Raw genomic sequence first — 19183 nt, 5'->3', positions numbered from 1 at the left:
ATCTCAGAGTTGTGAAATTGCTGATAATTTTTTTCTTTATATTAGTGTGAATTTCCCAAATTTTCCACAAAAAAATAAAAAATAAAAATCACTTCCAACACTGAAAAAACTGTGTTTTTAAATTCCCATAGAGTTAATAAAAACCACTGGTGAAAAGGGATTAAAAGGAAAAACAGTCATATAGAAAAGAAAAGATAAGCCTTGGAGTCAGATCTGAGTTCTTCCAGTTCGTGATCTCGAACAAAGCATTGAACTTGCAAAATAAGAATATAGTTAATACTTCTTACAGGGCTGTTGTGAAAATCACATCAGGTACCATACGAACATGTCTAATACATGAGTTTAGATATGCAAAGATTGTGTTGTTTGAGATTTTTGGTTGTGATTACATGTGTAGAGAAGTACCTCTGTAAATGAAGTTTACTATATATTGGGATAAATGTTTTTCCTGTGGAAATAGACTTCTGAAATGATGAATGAAATGCTCTCGTTCTTAAAGGAAGGGTGTGGTTCACTACACTGAACTGGAGGGAAATGATTCTAGACTAACTTAGATGATTTCCATTTAATTTTGAGTCAGAATTCTTTTTCCCCCCATCTAGTTGCTTTTAGCTCTTGTTTCACTTACCATTCTCCATTACCTGAGACCCAGACCCTTCCTATGGCATTTTTTTCAAATTAAAAACAAAAATTATTAAAGAGTTTAGTCAGTTTCTCATGAAACTGTAGAATTTCTTATTGGGAAGATTTTCTTTTAGTATATAACACATAATCACTTTAAAATGTTAAGATTTTGGTACTGTGAATGATAAAGTATGTTTTCACACTTTCTTCATCTGATTTTTGCAATGTTTTCTTTTTTCTCTATTTCTCACATAGCAACTCTACAGAAAAAAGCCAGGTTTGGCCATCACGTTTGCAAAGCTGCCTCAAAATTTGGACAAAAACCGATATAAAGATGTACTGCCTTGTGAGTATCCGGCATGAATGCCTCCTTCCCCCCTACACTGAGATAATGTTTCCCTTTTTAAAACAGATTGTCTGGTATTCTGGAACGATTTTCAGTGTGTCTGTAAACACCACCGTCTTTATTGCAGCCATTTCAGACTCTGAACAGTTGGGGAATAGTGTTTATGCTAATGAGGCAGAGCTGCAGATGGGGCTGGGAACTGAACTCTGGTTTACTTGGTATGATAAAAATAATGCCTGGAATAATCGGTCAATTTTTCTCTTCCCCGCAGATGACACCACCCGGGTATTATTGAAGGGAAATGAAGATTATATTAATGCAAGTTACGTGAACGTAAGTTAGGAATCTGGATGATGCTAAAGAGCACACTCACCACTGTCACAACGATGATGAGGGCCTGTGTGGGGCTTTGCAGTTGACACAGTGCTTTCCCGTTCACCACTGCATTTCAGCACCACAACGGCCACGGGAGGGAAGTCAGAATAGTCTCATTTTACAGAGGAGAAAACTAAGGTTCGGAGAGTTAAAATCATTCGAAAAGTCACAAAGCTAACAGAAGATGGGACCAGACTTGTTCTGTGTTTCCAATTCAATCGTCCACATGCCCCTGTACTGAGCTGCTTCCATTCAGGTGTTTGTTTTTGCTAGTGGTATGTTTGTGACTGTCTATGATGTGTTTGTGACTGTCTGTTTCTCTCCATGTAATAAGTGTAATCCTGCCTTAAAAAAAAAAGAAAAAAAAAGAAAACCTCCTGTGTACATATAAGCCAAAAAGAAAAAGTGGAACGTTTCACGTGTTTTGGGAAAAGCACTTATTTTCTCTCTAAAAATGCATCTTGGGCAACTTACTTGGCCTCTCTAGACTTCCATTTCTTCTATCTGAACTTGGGGTCAGACTTTCTGTAGCCAGCCAGATAGTAATATGTGATCTTTGCATTTGAAATGTAACCACTTAAAAGGATTAAAAGCCGCTCTTAGCTTGCAAGGTGGCAGACAGATTTGGCCTTCAGGCGATACGTGGTCTGCCAACTCCTAAATAGACAGACGATTTCTCAGATTAAGTTCTCAAGTTATAGCAAAGTGTCAAGAAATGCCCTAATAAAAATTGGCCTCATCAGTAATTCCACCTGTTCCAAAGCATCTATGGGATTCATCCTTAAAAGCAGAGCATCAGAAACGTTAGGAGCAGCAACACCACAAAGCCTAGTCTTTTCGTGTAATCCCAGGACTGAGGAAGCCATTTACCCAAGCACCAGCCAAACTGCGAATTAGAAGCCTGCCTTTACCTTGCTCACCTGAGAGTGAGTGAAGCCCAGTGCCAGCTCAGAGCTCAGCAGGTCCTGAGTGTTCTTTCGTCAGAAGGACTCAGTCCAGAGGGCAGAAAGGAAAATGGAGCAGGAATATTTCCACCTGAAACATTCATTTCAAAACATTTCAACATTTAATGTCAAGATTGACCAACTTCCAAGCATTTGAAGCCATGCAGAAAGCCAAGTGCAACAAGAATTGGTGGTGTAAACCTGTAAGGTGTATGCTTTAAATAAATGTAAATAGATTTTGATAGAAAACCCTGCATAGGGAAAGACTTAGGGGTAGGATTGGTACATACGACGGAAAATGCAGATAGCCAATATGGATTATATTTAGGATAGAGCAATGAAAGTCATTTAAACTCTTCTGCCATGTCACAGATAGATTTCTGATTTTTGCCTACTGAATACCACACACTTTTATCTTAAAGATCTGATGCTGGTGTTTGTCAGATATTTTTCAAGAAGCATGAGAAATAACTTGTTTGATTTTCCTTATTTGCTATGAATTGATAAAGAGATATTTTTCTGGTGCGATGTCAGTTAGCAAGTAGAAGAGTTTAAAATCCAGTTCCCTGTGCACCCTGAGGCAGCAACAGATTCTAATACTTTACCAATTTCTTGCCAGATGGAAATTCCTGCTGCTAACCTTGTGAACAAGTACATCGCCGCTCAGGGTCCCCTGCCGCATACCTGTGCACAGTTTTGGCAGGTCGTCTGGGATCAGAAGTTGTCACTCATCGTCATGTTGACGACTCTCACAGAGCGAGGGCGGGTAAGTAGCTTGATTTCCAATTCAGCTGTGTGCAGTGTCACATCCTGCTCTGTGGAACATGAATCTCAGCCCTGGGAAGGGTCTTCACTGTCTCCTGGTCCAGCCCGTATGTGACCCTAAGTCTCCTCTACAGAGCAACCAATAGACACCCCTAGTGACGGGAAGCTCAGCCCTCCTCTTCCCCAGTCCCAGCTTGGATCCATTACAACAGGCCAGAAGGCACTTCTCCTAGCTTTACTTCATGTGCCCCAGATCCCCTGCCGTGACGGGCCTTGCCCATTCAGGACAAGTGCTGGTCCTGAAAGAGCAATGTGTGTGCCAGGTTAACAGTGGCCTTTGTAAAAAGGGGAAATTGCATCACTATGCCATTTTCCATAGAATCCGTTCGGGCAGCTTGGCACTGTCCCTGTCTTGTCTGTCTGCACTTCTCTTTTCCCTGTAAAGTTGACTCTACCTTTTCAGCAGGAAGTCATTCTTCTCCTCAGAGAAAAGGGAGTGCCCCCAGGAATGGTCTGTTGTCTTAGGGCTGATGACAACACTAAAGGTTGGTTGCACTGGATAGCAGCCCCCTTCTTTCCCTTGTTCTGCTTCTTCCAGCTTGGGAGAAAAGGCCCTTTCTGTGATCCAGGAGGCCTCAGCTTCCTCCAGCCACTCCTATGGCTGCTGCCTGCCAGCTCTGTGCTGCCGGCAGCCCTTCTCTTTTGTTGATGTCCACTGTACACCTGAGCTCATCTGAGGTCTCGCTTGTGACCTGGAGGGTTTGTTTCCCAGCCCTTTCTTTCGCACTGAAACCATTCCAGCTGCTTTGTCAGTTTCCTGCATTAGAGATTCCCATCTCCTCTGAGGTCTAGCATTCCCTTCGCTATCTCTGGCCCTGGAACTTAACCTCCCCTGTTTATCCATTGGTAGAAACCTGTTCTTCTGAAATCCAGGGTGCATGTTTCCTCTCTCTTCTGTTGCAAACTCTTGGATGACAGGATGACCTCAGCCCTTTATCCTGAAGACCCTAACCCGCCTGCATCTCCACCCACCAGTTCTTCCAGATTAGGAGTCCATCACTCCAGGCAGCAGCTTTGCACCTTTCTCTGAGAGATGAAACTTTCAGCATCTCCCATTTGTTTTCTCCCATACCATGCATTTAATAGAGTGGGACTCCCAGCAGGTGTGCAGCTGGCTGGAGTCCACCCCCACTCACCAACCTCGCTGTACTGCTCTCAGGTCTGCAAGTGCAGAGAGAGCCTCCTTTGAAGCCTCATATCCCCAGCAGTCAATGGGACACTCCCTCACAAGATACTTGATTTCTCCCTTTTAAAATTCCTACCCAAAATGTTTTTCTTTGTGCTCTCCCTTAAGGCTCATGGGTTTCTTCTTAGAAACATTGCAATTGAATAAGTTATTCTCCCTCACTTTCCATCAGAGATGTTTCTTTTGGAGAGAAATATCATTTTTTACAACTATATGTGAATAATACAGGTACTCTTCCTGGCCCACTGGCTGTCAGAGGCAGGGGCATTGAGGTCAGGGGAGGTGTTTGAGTTCGGCACCACCACTTTCCACTGTTTAACCTTACACAGGGCTCTAAGCCTCAGTTTCCTCGTCACTAGAAAGGTGGTGGTAATGCCTGTCTCCTGGGATTGTTTTGAGAATTAAGAATGAGCTACCCTGGGCTGGCTGCCCCTCCCGTAGTGGGTGCTCCACATGGCATAGTGAGTCCGGATCCTGGCCCCCTTGTCTCACAGGGCCAGAGGCAGATAGGTTTGCTGCTCTGGGCAACATTAGGGAACCCTGGGTTGCCATGAGGATCATGTGAGGTGATAGGAAGAGGTTTGAGGCAGCACAAAGCTCTATAAACCTCCTTGCTCTTGTTATCTGTTAAACACACTGTTTGATAAAATGTGCACTTGGGCAACGAGGCTCTTCAACAGAGGACTGATCTCTGAGTCAGGTTTCATCAGGCCCCATGGTTGGTTCAGCAAATGGATCTAGGCACTGATTCCTTCCACCTCCTGAACCCAGACCCATCTGCTCATTCGTTGATAGGACACATCTACCTAAGTGTCCTCACATACAAGGTGCCTGAAGCTGAAGCTGTCAGCCATGCACCTGCACCCAGGTGGTCCATGCCCTGAGCTCACCATCCTGGCCAGAGGCACCCATCTGCCCAGTCACCCGAGCCAGGAACCTGGAATCGGTCTTACCCCTCCCTTCTCTTCACTTCCCACATCCACTCACCGTGGTCTGCCACCGCCAGTCTCCCCTCTGTCCCCCAAACCCCCACCTTCTCTCAGAGCTTTTGCATTTTTCTTCCAGGAGCAGCAGCAGCAGCCTCCTTAGTGGCTTCCTGGCCTAGAGGCTCCCCCAGCCCCTGTCTGGTCCATCCATTGGCACGGCTTTCAGCGATACCTTTCCAGAGGGTTGCCTGGTCCTTCCATTTCCCTGCTCAAACCCTCTGGTGGCTCCTCAGGTGCACTAAGTAAAGTCTCACCTTGAGACTGACTTGTACCTTCTGTGCAGGTGTATTGTACTGTCTGTTGTTCCCTGGGTACACCACGTGCCTCTTTACCTCTTGACCATACGTGTCCCATTCCTTCTGCCTGAATGATCTATCCTTGCCTTGCCAACCTGATGAAGAGCCTCGTGCTTCAATACTGAGATCTCCATCCCCTCTCTCCGGGACATTGCCTCCTCCTCTGTGAGCCACCTGTGTCTCTGACTTCCCTCTTTCTTTCCTTTTCACCACATTCCCCCCACATCGATTCGAGAGCACCTTGAGGATGGTGCCACATCGTGTCTAATTCATCTCTGCATCCCCAGCGATGTTTATTGACTAAGTGAGCAAGAAAGCAAACTTTTCACCATGAGGCCTTCTAAATTTGACCCATGACTCCCTTTAAACCCTATCTGGTCCATCTTCCTGAGATAGTGCTCGGTCTCCTCCTTTGGCATGTTATCCATCTTTAGAAACCTGTTCTTCTGAAATCCAGGATGCATATTTCCTTCCTCTCCTGTTACATACCCTTGGATGACCAGATGACCCGAGCCCTTTATCCCTAAGTTCCTATCTCATCCTCATCACCACCCAGCAGTTCTTCTGGATTAGGAGTTGGTCACTCCAAGTGAGCAGGTTTGTCCCTTTCTCTGAGAGCTGAAATTTTCAGGATGTCCCATTTGTGCTCACCCATATCATGCGTTTAGTAGAGCAGGACTCACAGCAGGCGTATGGCTTGTCTTACACCCAGCTTGTGGCTTGTGCTCACCCATACCATGCGTTTAGTAGAGCAGGACTTACAGCAGGCATATGGCTTGTCTTCCACCCAGCTTGCGGCTTGCTCCCTCTGGTCTAGAAAGGCACATCCTTTCAGAAGCCATCTCCCTGGTCAGCTTTCCCTTCTGGAAGCCTCTTCTGGAAACCACACTTGGGGCCTGGAAAATGAGAAACAGGCCCCACTCAGGCCTGCGAATCCCTGAGGACGGAGCATTCTGAGTTCTTCTGGCAGCATCTGCCCAGGGTCTCGTCGCCAGCAGCATGTTGCCAGCCACCCAGCTTCAGTGACCTTCGTTGTCCATGGACGCTTCTCAAGAAGTGCTTCTTCCCTCCCTACATACGCTCAGCTTTGCATATGTTACTGTTTAATTTAACCACAGCCCTAGGAAGGTGCATTTTCTTGTCATTCCAGAGTATTATCAGCCTGGCTAAGGGCTCACAGGCCTGTTGTGTCATTCCAGCTCTGCCCCAGTTCTCTCTGTGTGATCTGGCACACATTGATTCATTCTCTGAGCCTCAGTTTACTCATCTGCAAAACAGAGACAATCATAGTACCTACCTCATAGGGTTGTTTTGAAGCCAAGGTAAAGCCATGTTCATGAAAGGCACCATTCAGTGCTTAGCATCTACAGTTCTGAAGATATGAGGCTTCAGCATCATCACCCCTCATTGCAGCAGCATTAATGTGGAGACTGAGGCCCAAAGAAGTTAAGTAATTTGCCCGAGATCACTAACCAAATATGTTTAGTAGAATTTATTAACCAAGGTTGAAACTCAGGATTTCCATAGACTTGTTCTTTCCACTGCACCCCCAATTTTTTCAGATCCAAATTGAGCTGCAATCTGTATTTGGTCAGAGGTAAAGAGAGAGTCTAGTACTGGTCAGATTCACTGTGGAATAAGGGAAACCTCTCTGGCAGTACAGATATTCGTAATTCTGCCTTGCATAGGTTGATCTCGTCAGAGAATATCTTCCCTGCAGTTATCTTGTGGGCAGGACCATTGGGAGCCTACAGGGCAGGGATTTATCCTTCCTGTGCAGATGAGGATGCGAGAGAGAACTTGTGTCTGTCAACTCTGCCTTGGTCCCCACAGCCCTTAACCCCTCATGTCTAAGCAAAGTCACAAAATGGCTACTAGCCGAAATTACCCATGTTTAAGGTTTCCAAGTAAATTCTTAACTCTAGCTTTCTGATGGCATACTTTAATTTCAAGTATTCACTGTGACATTTGAAAGTAAGAATAGAGAGGCTGTTTCCCAACAAATTACACATGTCTTTTGGTTATACCACTTTTCCACCATGAACAAATGTAATTCTTACTTAAGTTGCTATAACCACATACAGGCTTGGGGGAAAATGCTTGTTTAATAAGTTAGGATCTAACTGACAAAAGGATCTATGATGGGATGGACAGCCTAGCCCTGAAGTTTGCTTAGAAGCCAGAGGCAGGTGCTAAGATGGCTTATAGGACAAGCTGCAGGTTTTAGAAGCGGGGATAGAAATTGGGGAGGGTGGTGGGATCAGCCCATCTGTGGGGATAGCACAGCCATATTGAAAGACACTGGGGTGCCATAGGAAGAGTGCTGGCCTGCATCACTGCAGCCCCATGGCCTTGGGCAAGTCACTCAATCCCGAGTAGCCCTGGGTTCCTTGTCTGCTGTGTGGGATATCACCTCTTTAGGGCATCACCTAAGAAAGCCTTCAGGGGCTTCGGAGACACTTCTCCAGTGAGAAAGGTATTCATCTCGATTTGGGAGTCCCTTAATCTGGGTTTTTGTGGAACCTCATCACTCTTACTCAAGCTGGTATATAACCCATGACAGCAGCAGAAGTAATGGCCACCCCTGGCCTGCCCCCCACAGTGGCTAAGCTCTGCACACCCATGCCAGCCGCCTCACCAGCATTGAGGCAGGAGCCATCTCCATCTTTCTGGTGGAAAACAGGAAAATCAGAGAGGTTAAGCAACTGTTTCGACATCATCTGGCTGACAAATGGAGGAGGAAAGGATCCCAGCGGAGTTGTGTGTGACACCAGATGTGTGCCCTTAACTGCCGTGCCTGGAGGCCTCCCCCTCAAAAGGGTGGGGAGGATGGTGGAGGAAGGGTGCAGGATGAGGGGCCGTTGGAGGCGGGGAGGGGCATGAGGGGCTGCGGTCGGGGAGGGTAGAGAGGTTGCTCACAGGCCAAGGTCCTGCATCTGAGGCCACTGGTGCTGAAGACGCTGCGTCTCTCGTCCTCCTCCTCCAGGCTGCAGCCTGGGGCTGAGTGGAGACCTATGGCCTGGTCCCTGGCAGGCTGCCCCCACCCCGCCCTGAGAAACAGCTGATGGACTTGGCTGAGTTTGTTTTCTCCCATCAGCTCTCTCGGGTGTGCATGAGAGGATGCCTAACCTGTCCGCCTGTCCAGGGTTAACTGCTTGCGTGGACACCCCACAGAGGGAGCTCACATATACTCTCGGTGGTTCCTTACAGACCAAATGTCACCAGTACTGGCCGGATCCCCCTGATGTCATGGACTACGGCAGCTTTCACATCCAGTGTCAGTCAGAGGACTGCACCATTGCCTATGTGTCCCGAGAAATGCTGGTCACAAACACCCAGGTGAGCCGCAGCCTGAGGGGCACAGTGGAGGGGCAGGTGCTGAATCAGCGGCCGCTGTCATCTCAGGTGGTCACGCTTCTAGGTGTGTCCTCTGTTTCCACCTGGTGTCAGTAAGCGTGCAAGACTGCCCATCAAACAGCTGGGGCCCAGAGTTCATAGTGGCCCTAGTCACAACAGGCAGGAGGTGCAAACAGCCCAGCATCCATCGACGGAGGAATGGATAAACCGCACATGGTCTGTCCATACAATGGAATATGATTCAGCCTTTAAACGGAAGGAGATTCTGACCCCTGCTACAACATAGGGCAACTTTGAGTGTATTATGCTAAGTGAAATAAGCCAGACATAGAAAGACACATACTGTAGGATTCGACTTCTGTGAAGTGCCTAGAGTAGTCCATAGAGACAGAAAGTAGAACGGCGGTTGCCAAGGGCTTGGGGAAGGAGGAAAAGGGAGATCTATGGACATTATGCCATATGGCATAATGAGTGCGGGGTTTATGTTTGTGGGATATTTTAAAGTTCTGGAAATAGGTAATGGTGATGGCTGTACAGCATTGCAAGTATTCTCAGTGCCGCTGAACTGTACATTTACATGTGGTTACAGTGGTAAGCCTCATGTTAGTGTATTTTGCCACAGTTGGAAAAAAAAAAAAAAAAAACAGTGAGCATGTGTGGCCCCTAATGGCAAGTACCATAGGAGCAAATGGAGGAGATCTGGGCAGAAGTGATCAAGGAAGGCAGCCCTGCAGGACAGGCCCACAGCGGAGCCTGAGAGGAGATGGGGATCTTTGGGGAAGGAGGGAAGGAATTGCTAGTGGCCACAGCGGGGCTGTGCACAGAGGGAGAAAGCATCAGGAGACAGGGCCACCCTTGTGTCTGGGTTGGGGCTGGGTCCTCATGCTGACCACCAGGATGGGCTCACCAAGGCCACTGCGTCTCCCACAGACCGGAGAAGAACACACAGTGACACATCTCCAGTACGTCGCGTGGCCTGACCACGGTGTGCCCGATGACTCCTCCGACTTTCTGGAATTTGTAAACTATGTGAGGTCTCTGAGAGTGGACAGCGAGCCCGTCCTAGTTCACTGCAGGTATGGCGCTTGCTGTTTTGTTAGGTTTGGAATCCTTTCCCCGTTGGAAAAGGCCTGAAGAGAATTGGCAGGCGCCAGACCCACCCTACATCCCACAAAGTAGTGTGCCCTTACAAACCTCTGTTGACTGTGGTTCTTCACCATTTCAAAAGTGATTTGGAATTTTATGAAATCCTAACTTTGTGAATGTAGCACAGAACTGAAGAAGAAAGTCCCCTCACACACCTTTCTCCTGTCCTTCTGTCAGCTGACCTTCGTCATAGGTGTGTGTGAGAAAGAGAGTGGGTTTGGCACTTCACAGTGGCCCTCTTTCCACTGCCTGCTAGGCCCCAGCCTCGGATGTGTGAGGATAGGCTGTCTCAGCCTGTTTGAGAGCACACCCTCAGTGTGTGTTTTGTCTTCTCAAAGGCTAGGGGAGGAAAGTCCCTTTGGAGTCAGTGGGGAACTGCTCGCTGGGCCATGCGAAGAAAAGGCTACCAGTCAAATCCCAAGTCTCTCTTCTGTCCCCTCTCCAGTGCTGGAATAGGTCGAACCGGTGTGTTGGTCACTATGGAAACAGCCATGTGCCTAACTGAGAGGAACCTGCCCGTTTACCCACTGGATATTGTCCGAAAAATGCGAGACCAGCGCGCCATGATGGTGCAGACATCAGTGAGTAGAAATCCAGTAATAACAGTGGCTGGTGCTTTCTGAGCACTTACACCAGGCAGGCCTGAGAGAAGGGCTTTGTGAGTCAACAGACTGCAGCTCAGGGGGACTGAATCACTTGCCCAAGGTCACAGATCTTATCAGCGGCTACAGCCCACACCCATCTCACCTCTGAGCTCTGCTGCCTCTCTGGTTTATTTCCTGCCAGCCCGTCTGTCAGGGAACAGCCCTGGTTGCATTCTGTATCATTGAACAATTATTTGTCCATCACCCCCCCCCCCCACCTAGACCTGGGTACCCCTTTTGGCTCAGTGGATGTTGCATATGACCCTACTTTGAGCTCTGGCCCACTCGTGTGGTGCTTGAGTACCTGCAGTGTCCTCCACGGGCAGGACAGAGCTCAAAGTAGGGTCATGTGCAACATCCTTTTGTCCTCAAGAGGAACTCTTGGGGATTTCCCCTGGAATTGCAAGCGGGGCAGTGAAGCGGTGTGGAAAGAGCATGATTAAGGCCGCACCACAAATGGAACAACCTTTGCATAAGTCCTGAACCTTTCTCCAAGCTTCAGTTTCCCTGTGCAAAATGGGGACCATCCCACATTCATCCATTCATTCATTCATTCATTCATTTGACAAAGAATGGTGCAGAGACTGAAGCTTGTATCTAGTAGGAGAACTGGATTAGTCTATGCTAAGTGTCAGCAGCAATGAGGGAAGTTGAGGGCTGTCTGAGAACATGGTGGAAGAGTTACCTAAAGCAGGATTGGAAGGTCTAAGAAGGCTTCCTAGAGAAGTGGCCTCTCTGGCAAAACCCCCAGGATACGTGAGGAGTTAGCAAAGAAAGGAGCAGGAGCTATATGTTCCAACCAGCTGTGTCTCTTCACAGGCTGTGGACAAAGTTTATAAGATTTCCCTGATAGATTTTAAGCTTTGGTAGTGTTATATTAGTTTGTACCCAGAAAATCTTAAGAGAAAAAAAATCAGCTTATGTTATTAGGGCCATTCTCTGCCTTGTTTTTTGCTATAGAAGACCTCGTGACTGGTTAAAAAGAAAAAAGTTCATCATCCTGGAAGATTTTCCCAGCTGGAAGCCGGGCACGGTGACTCATGCCTGTAATCCCAGCACTTTGGCAGGCTGAGGGAGGTGGATCACTTGAGATCAGGAGTTCAAGACCAACCTGGCTAACGTAGCGAAACCCCATCTCTACTGAAAATACAAAAATTAGCCAGGCATGGTGGCATGTGCCCATAGTCCCAGCCACTTGGGAGGATGAGGCAGGAGAATTGCTTTAACCTGGGAGGTGGAGGTTGCAGTGAGCCAAGATTACGCCACTGCACTCCAGCCTGAGTGACAGAACAAGACTCGGTCTCAAAAACTAGATAGATAGATAGATAGATAGATAGATAGATAGATAGATAGATAGATAGATAGATAGATAGATAATGATAGATAGATAATGATTGATTGATTTTCCTAGATAGATAGATAGATAGATAGATAGATAGATAGATAGATAGATGATAGATAGATAATGATTGATTGATTTTCCTAGCTGGAGAAGCTCAGACTAAATGCTTTTTCCCCCCTGTATACTTTGCTACAATATGTTTCTTAGGTATTTGCTAATATAAATAACTGTATCCTGCAGAGCCTCTTTCAGTGGCTCTGCTTTATAAAACAATCCAGACTCCTTACCCCGGCACAAGGTGCCCACAACTAGGTCCCAGCCCACCTGGGCAACCCCTCCTCCTCCACATGCCCAGGTGTTGAGTCCAAGAGCAGGCTCATTGACCCCATTTCTCAAAATGGGCTCTTACTGGGGCTTCCACACTTCCACTTACAAGAATGGCCGCCCTGCGGGGGCCTTTGCTGCTTCCCGACTCCCCCAGACTGCCAATTCCTCCCTCTGTCATGTTTCCATGACACTTTGTCCATCTCCCTCTGGGAGTGCCCCCTCCCCACGTCATAATGGAACTAGGGCTTCACAGGTGTACCTGGCCTGTGGCCCAGAGTTGGTGCTCAGGGAATGTTTACAAATGCTGCAAAAGACCCACCGGTACAGGGTGAGAGGCAGCATTTCCTGGAACTACAGGACTTGACAGCTTTTTTTTCTTTTCCAGAGTCAGTACAAGTTTGTGTGTGAAGCGATTCTTCGTGTGTATGAAGAAGGTTTAGTCCAAATGCTGGATCCTAGTTAAGACAACTGTGAAAACGTTCATTCCTCTTTCCCAAGGGCATCCTCCTTGAGAGAGGAGGACAGACCTCTCTGGAAGCAGCAAGAGGAACCAGTAGCTGTGGGAAGGGAATGGGCACCTCTGAACCCAGGCACTTTAAACTTCTATAGAAAAGATATCGTGTACATAGGAACTGGTGTAGATAAGCATGCAATTATGGCATCATGTAGGCCTGTATTTCTATGGAAAGATACAAAAGGGATCTCAGTTTGAGGCCTGTCCTAATGCCTTCTTCCCTAACGTCACCACACACACCCCTGTCAGCATCCTGGAGCAATTGAGACGGGACACCCACAGAGCTGTTGACCTCCCAGCAACAAGATGGTGTGGTTATCTCGGGTTGTTTGGATGTTTTGTTTGTTTCTATGTGTCATACTGTAAGGGCTGAGCTTTCTGTGCTTCTAGGTGGAGCTGGAACAGTTCAGATTCACCTGCCCCGATGCTAAGGAAACCCTGACGAATGTACTAGATGGCAGGGTGCTGGGGGTCAGGCTGAAGGCTGAGCAACACCTCTCTGCCCTCCCTCCTTTTGTCCCATCTCCCAGCGACTTCCAATATTCATGTTTCTGAGAATCGTGTCCCTCTTCAGGTTCCCTCTTGGTGTCTGACCTGGATTAGTAATGTGCATTCAGGTGAATTTTCAGCTGAGGCTCTGAGAACTGGGACTCTCAGTGTGTTCTGGTCATCTTGTGGCTTAGTTGTAGAAGCAGATGTGTCTCTTGCCTCTGCTTGCCTCCTACTGCACACTCAGCACCCACGACTGGAATCACCGACTACTGAATCTCCTACATGTATTGCTGCTACTTCAAGCTCCTCCACTTGAAACCTTATGATTTTCCCAAGGGGAGATGGGACAGTGTCATCTAAATATTCCGAATGTTTGGCCTTCTGAGAAAAGAGCTTCTAGTAATTGAACCATGGGAAACACAGCTTCTGGAGGGTTGGCCACGCGGGTGTGTACGTGTGTGTGCCCAGGGGTGAGTGTTTCTCAGGATTCCTAACGATTCAAATTACCGTTGAGTATATATAAAGAATGAGTCTCTGTATAGAAGAACAAATGTGTGCATTCACCCCCAGTCACAATGGTCTCCATTGCATTTCAAAGGAGAGGATCAGACTATCTGAATATAAACACAATCTGATGTTAATTTATTCTAAGAACACCATCATTTTGATTGTCCTAAAGAATTCTGCCTTTGTGAGTACTGTGTTAAATTTCTTAAAATTTGTGACAGGATTGTAGCAAATTATTATTTAAGGAAAATAAATTGCATAAACATTTAATGTGGTATTTTTAAACAGCGGTTTTTATGTACTCAGAAGAGGAAGTTAAGCCAGGTTCTTAATGGTATTTATAGAAAAGATGTTTTCATATTATAATGCACATAAATGAAGCCATTTTGATATTCAGCAAATTGGGTGCCAGTTGAATAGTTTGCTGGTGGCAAGACAGATAAAGACCTATATAGGGGTTCTTTATCTCCAGAGCTAGCATATTTACTTGCATGCTTTCTGTCTTTTCCACATGGATATTTTACTGCTAAGTGGCAGAGGTGGAAGGGAGATGTCACACAGTACCATAACCCCATACTGGAAACAAGAAACCACCAGAAAGTTTGCAGCTACGGGGCAGGGGACTCAGTTCCTGCACCCACTCAGCACTACTTGCAGGCCTGGTCACTTAGAAGCTCTACCTCTCTTTCATTATCTGTAAAATAAAAACAATACTTAGGACTTTAGTTTGAACGTGAGGATTGAATAAGATCATGCTATTCATGTGACTTTTTATCACCTGGAACAGCAACAGACACTGCTGTGGGTGAGTTACTTAGAAAAACTTACTTATCAGTGATTAGCCTAAAAACACATCAGTCAAAAGGAGAATCCACTGGGTTTTTGTTTCTCTTCTTAGAGACAGGGTCTCACTGTCACCCAAGCTGGAGTACAGTGGCATGATCATTGTTCACTGCAGCATCAAATTCCTGGGCTCAAGCAATCCTTGCACCTCAGCCTCCTGAGTAGCCGGGGCTATAGGCACTTGCCACCTCACCTGGTTCTTTTTGTTTTTTTTGTAGAGACAGGAACTTGATGTGTTGCCTGGACTGGTCTCAAACTCCTTGGCCTCAAGTGATCTTCCCACCTCAGCCTCCAAAACTGTTGGGATTATAGGCGTGAGCCACTGCGCCCAGCCTAACTGGGTGTTTATGAGAGGAAAATGGAAAATGCTCTTCTAGAAGAGAGAAAAGAAGAGCACAAAATAATCTGGACTCCCAAAAATTCTCTCAGCAAAGCTCCAAGAAAGGGGAGGGTGGAGGGAACACTGGCATAAATTTAAATGCCATTAGGATATTTAGCAAATCATTACTGTTTGGTAAAAATGCATCGTCACCCTGTGTGCAAAATACTTGCAAAGTAGTCTAAATGTCTTTGGAGATGGGTGTTTTACTGTTTTTTTCAAAACCAAATTGTTTATTATGGTTTCAGAAATGTGGCCATGATGGTCACATAAATTTCTAAAAAGCCTACCAAAGGTTGCAAGCAGTCTTTTCTGCCACTGGGCAGGCCAGCAGTTCAGACCCAGCAGAGGTTGCCAGGAACAAAATCCAGGAAATACTGGGAAGAACAAGACAAGAGAATTACCTAAAAGAGCAAACAACATAAGTAAATCCTGTAGCTATTACCAATTAAAATCCATAGCTCAAGATTCCTGTTTCACTACCTTATGCACTTAAGCAATTATACTTAAGCCTTTTTTTAGTCCTAAGTGAAGAACTTCATCAGAATCAGGATAAATATTTTGCCTGGGAAATTTGGCTGGATATGAATGGAGAAGACATTTACATCCTACGTTCTGGCACTTTCTGAAAGATCTAATTAAACTCCACGTTGATGTGCCAATTTAATCAAGATGAGAGATCCCTGCTGGTGTCACCCTCTAGAACCCACACTTGGTGTTCTGACTTTCCAGAAGAAAAATTGCAACTCAGTTTGGTTAGGGGGCAGTGGTTGGATCACACGCTTGTACTAGTCTTTCGTTTTCGACCACAGTAATTCATATTTAAATACGCTTTTAGATTAGTTTGGACACTCGCTGCTGTGTTGCTACTTGACTTTTTTTTTTTTTTCCCCTTTGTCCCTCAGAAATGAGCATTTGAGGGCAAGCGAAAAAGACCTCTTTATCCTTCAGAGGCAATAGAGAGGCAGCAGACATGGGGGAAGACTATGAGAGGCAGGGCTTGGGTCTAGATCTGGACTTAGTCAAGTTATGTTGCCCTCAACCCTGAGTTTTCTTAGATGTAAAAAGGGAAGGTTGGGCTGGGCTAGTGAGGTCAAGACTTGCCATTCTGGGAGCCTGATATTCCAGAGAATCAAAATTAATACTAAACCAAAGCTTTATGGCTGCTACAGAGACATGTCACATTTCTGTGACTTGTCACCAAGAGGTTGTCCCTCAGACTTTGGCACTGTTAAATGCAAAGACAAGGATGGCCACCCCCTCGTTCTTGCTTGTTGTCCTCAGCTGAGAGCAGTCTCGGTAAAGATGGCAAAGATTCGGTGACCTCCGACCGGGGACCAAATGCTTGAGAGTCTGATGGCCGGGCTGGGCCACGATTCTCATAGCTCTCATTCTGTTTGGAGCAACCAAAGGATTTGTGTGAAGTTATTTGGAAAAGGATCTTAACTAAGCAGCAATCTTTTCTGTGTATTTGGAATGTTTTTCATTCTGACCTGTTCTGTCAGTGATTCTACTGAAAAACAATTTGATCAATATAAAAACGTTCAAGCTATGCAACACTGTTATTGTCTGTTGACATTTTTATTCTAATTGATTTCTGCAAATCTTTTCTTATTTGTGTTTGCTTTTTCCTTTCATTTTAAATCAACTCTTTTGGAGGCGAATGCTCTCTGCTCATCTCCACCTTCCCTCTGGTCAGGAGCATGAACTCCCGTGTTGGCCTTGTCCTGGGGTATTAGTCCATTCTCATGCTGCTAATAAAGACATACCTGAGACAGGGTAATTTATGAAAGAAAGAGGTTCAATGGACTCACAATTCCACGGGGCTGGGGAGGCCTCACAATCATGGTGGAAGGCGAATGAGAAGCAAAGTCACATCTTACATGTTGGCAGGCAAGAGAGCTTGTGCAGGGGAACTCTAAAGCCATCCGATCTCATGAGACTTATTCACTGCCATGAGAACAGTATGGGGGAGACCTCCCCCATGATTCAGTTATCTCCACCTGCCTCCACTCTTGACATGTGGGGATTATTACAATCCAAGGTGACATTTGGGTGGGGACGTAGCCAAATTATATCACCTGGTGTGGCAAATTCTAGATCCGAATTAGGTTCCACCATCCTGACGAGTAGCTTTCACATACTACGAGTTCACCTTTTGTCCTGCAGGGCTGCCAGGGTGGCTCCATGGTCACCAGGGTCCCACGTTCCTCCCCACTTGTTGCTTGGCCATCCTCACATTCCAGCTAGCAGGAGAGAGGCAAGGGGAGCAGAAAAGCGTGACCCCTCCCTGGAGGGGACTGCACCTGGGTATTGTACATCCTGTTGATCAGAACTTTGTCACAGGGCCATACCTACTGCAAGGAAGAGAGTAGAGGGAAGGTCATTTTTATTCCAGGAAACCAGGTGCCTAACAAATTCAGGGCTTCTATCTCTGAGAAACGATAGGTTTGAGGGACAATTAGTGCTCTGCCATCGCTCAACCCTTTGGCTGCCCTTCTACGGTGACATAGATAGAGTCTGCTCTGTAGCCCAGGCTGGAGTGTAGTGGCACAATCACAGCCCACTGCAGCCTTGATTTCCTAGACTCAAGCAATCCTCCCACCTCAACCTCCCTAGTAGCTAAGACTATAGGTGTGTGCCACCACACCCAGCTAATTTTTTTTTTTTTTTTTTTTTTTGAGACGGAGTCTCGCTTTGTCACCCAGGCTGGAGTGCAGTGGCGCGGTCTCGGCTCACTGCAAGCTCCGCCTCCCAGGTTCACGCCATTCTCCTGCCTCAGCCTCCCAAGTAGCTGGGACTACAGGCGCCCGCCACGACGCCCGGCTAGTTTGTATTTTTAGTAGAGATGGGATTTCACCATGTTAGCCACGATGGTCTCGATCTCCTGACCTCGTGATCCGCCTGCCTCGGCCTCCCAAAGTGCTGGGATTACAGGCGTGAGCCACTGCGCCCGGCCCACCCAGCTAATTTTTAAAAATTTTTGTGGAGACAGGATCTTGCTGTGTTGACCAGGTTGGTCCCAAACTCCTGGGCTCAAGTGATCCTCCCATGTTGGCATTCCCAAAGGGAGGGATTACAGGCGTAAGGCACCGCACCTGACCCACCACAGCTTCTATAGCCTGCTTACTCCTTGGGCAGTTTGTGGGGAGTCCCCAAGGTTACTTTCATGGTTCAGGAAGACCAGGCATGCAGCTTCTTAGATAATAGAATCCATCAGCTGCTCATAGCGGAAGATCTGCTCTGCTTCTGCCCCTTCGACTTAAACGTGGTTGCCTTGAGGCTGCCTGGAAGAGAAGCATTGGTGGGAGCAACACCCTTAGTCTGGTTTTTGAAGCAACCTAGTTTGCATTTTCTGGCAGAGAAGCCTTATCTGCACTAAGGCTGCAACTTCAAGGCCACTGCGCTTAATAGCTGCAGTTCGAAGGACAAAAGCAGTTGTCATTGTCAGCGCTTCAAGACTTTAATCAACTTTGAAGCTATTGACAGCACCTCTCTGAGCAAAGCAAGATTCCCTCCTGTCTTAGCCTACTTACTGTTGCTATACAGGAATACCTGAGGCTGGGCAATTTATAAAGAAAAGAGGTTTATTTGCCTCACGGTTCTGCAGACTCTACAAAAAGCAATGCACCCACATCTGCATCTGTTGAGGGCCTCAGGCCTCTTCCACTCATGGCAAAAGGTGAAGGGGAGTGAGTGTGTGCCGATCACATGATGAGAGAGGAAGCAAGAGAGAGCGGGCAGAGGGGCCAGGCTTTTTTTAACAACCTGCTGTTACCAAAATGAAGAGTGAGAACTCACTTCATCCCCAGGAAGGACATTATTCACGAGGGATTTACCCCTGTGACCCAAACACCTCCCATTAGGCCCCACCTCCAACTTTGGGGAATGCGTTTCAGCATGAGATTTGGAGAAGACAAACATCAACTATAACACCTCCCATCTCTGCTTGCAAGCTGGCTGGCTGTAGCCCCAGTTCATCTCACGTATACAGGACTGAGAAAAGCAATAAGGAGCAACATTCACAGTTCTTGCATCCTCCCACCATTT

At 46.7% G+C, this 19183-nt stretch overlaps 1 protein-coding gene across 10 annotated transcripts in view; it reads left to right on the top strand.

The window, feature by feature from the left end:
• Positions 1-16690, top strand: part of PTPN3 (protein tyrosine phosphatase non-receptor type 3) — a 123257-nt gene extending 106567 nt beyond the window's left edge. For 5 of the 10 annotated variants that reach the window (XM_021927816.2, XM_021927814.2, XM_021927818.2 and 2 more), the window contains 7 exons: positions 880-970; positions 1242-1303; positions 2909-3055; positions 8793-8921; positions 9870-10015; positions 10531-10666; positions 12784-13230. In XM_021927816.2, coding sequence (XP_021783508.1) covers positions 880-970; positions 1242-1303; positions 2909-3055; positions 8793-8921; positions 9870-10015; positions 10531-10666; positions 12784-12861 — 789 coding nt within the window. In that variant the 3' untranslated portion in view covers positions 12862-13230. Of the gene's footprint in view, positions 1-879; positions 971-1241; positions 1304-2908; positions 3056-8792; positions 8922-9869; positions 10016-10530; positions 10667-12783 lie in introns of all 10 variants that reach the window. The other 5 variants (XM_021927817.2, XM_021927815.2, XM_021927820.2 and 2 more) reach the window with 2 other exon arrangements.
• The last annotated feature ends 2493 nt before the right edge of the window (positions 16691-19183 follow it).

The sequence above is a fragment of the Papio anubis genome, chromosome 13 (assembly GCF_008728515.1).
Source record: "Papio anubis isolate 15944 chromosome 13, Panubis1.0, whole genome shotgun sequence".
Lineage (NCBI taxonomy): Eukaryota > Metazoa > Chordata > Mammalia > Primates > Cercopithecidae > Papio > Papio anubis.
This window is presented reverse-complemented; position numbering and strand designations above follow the sequence as displayed.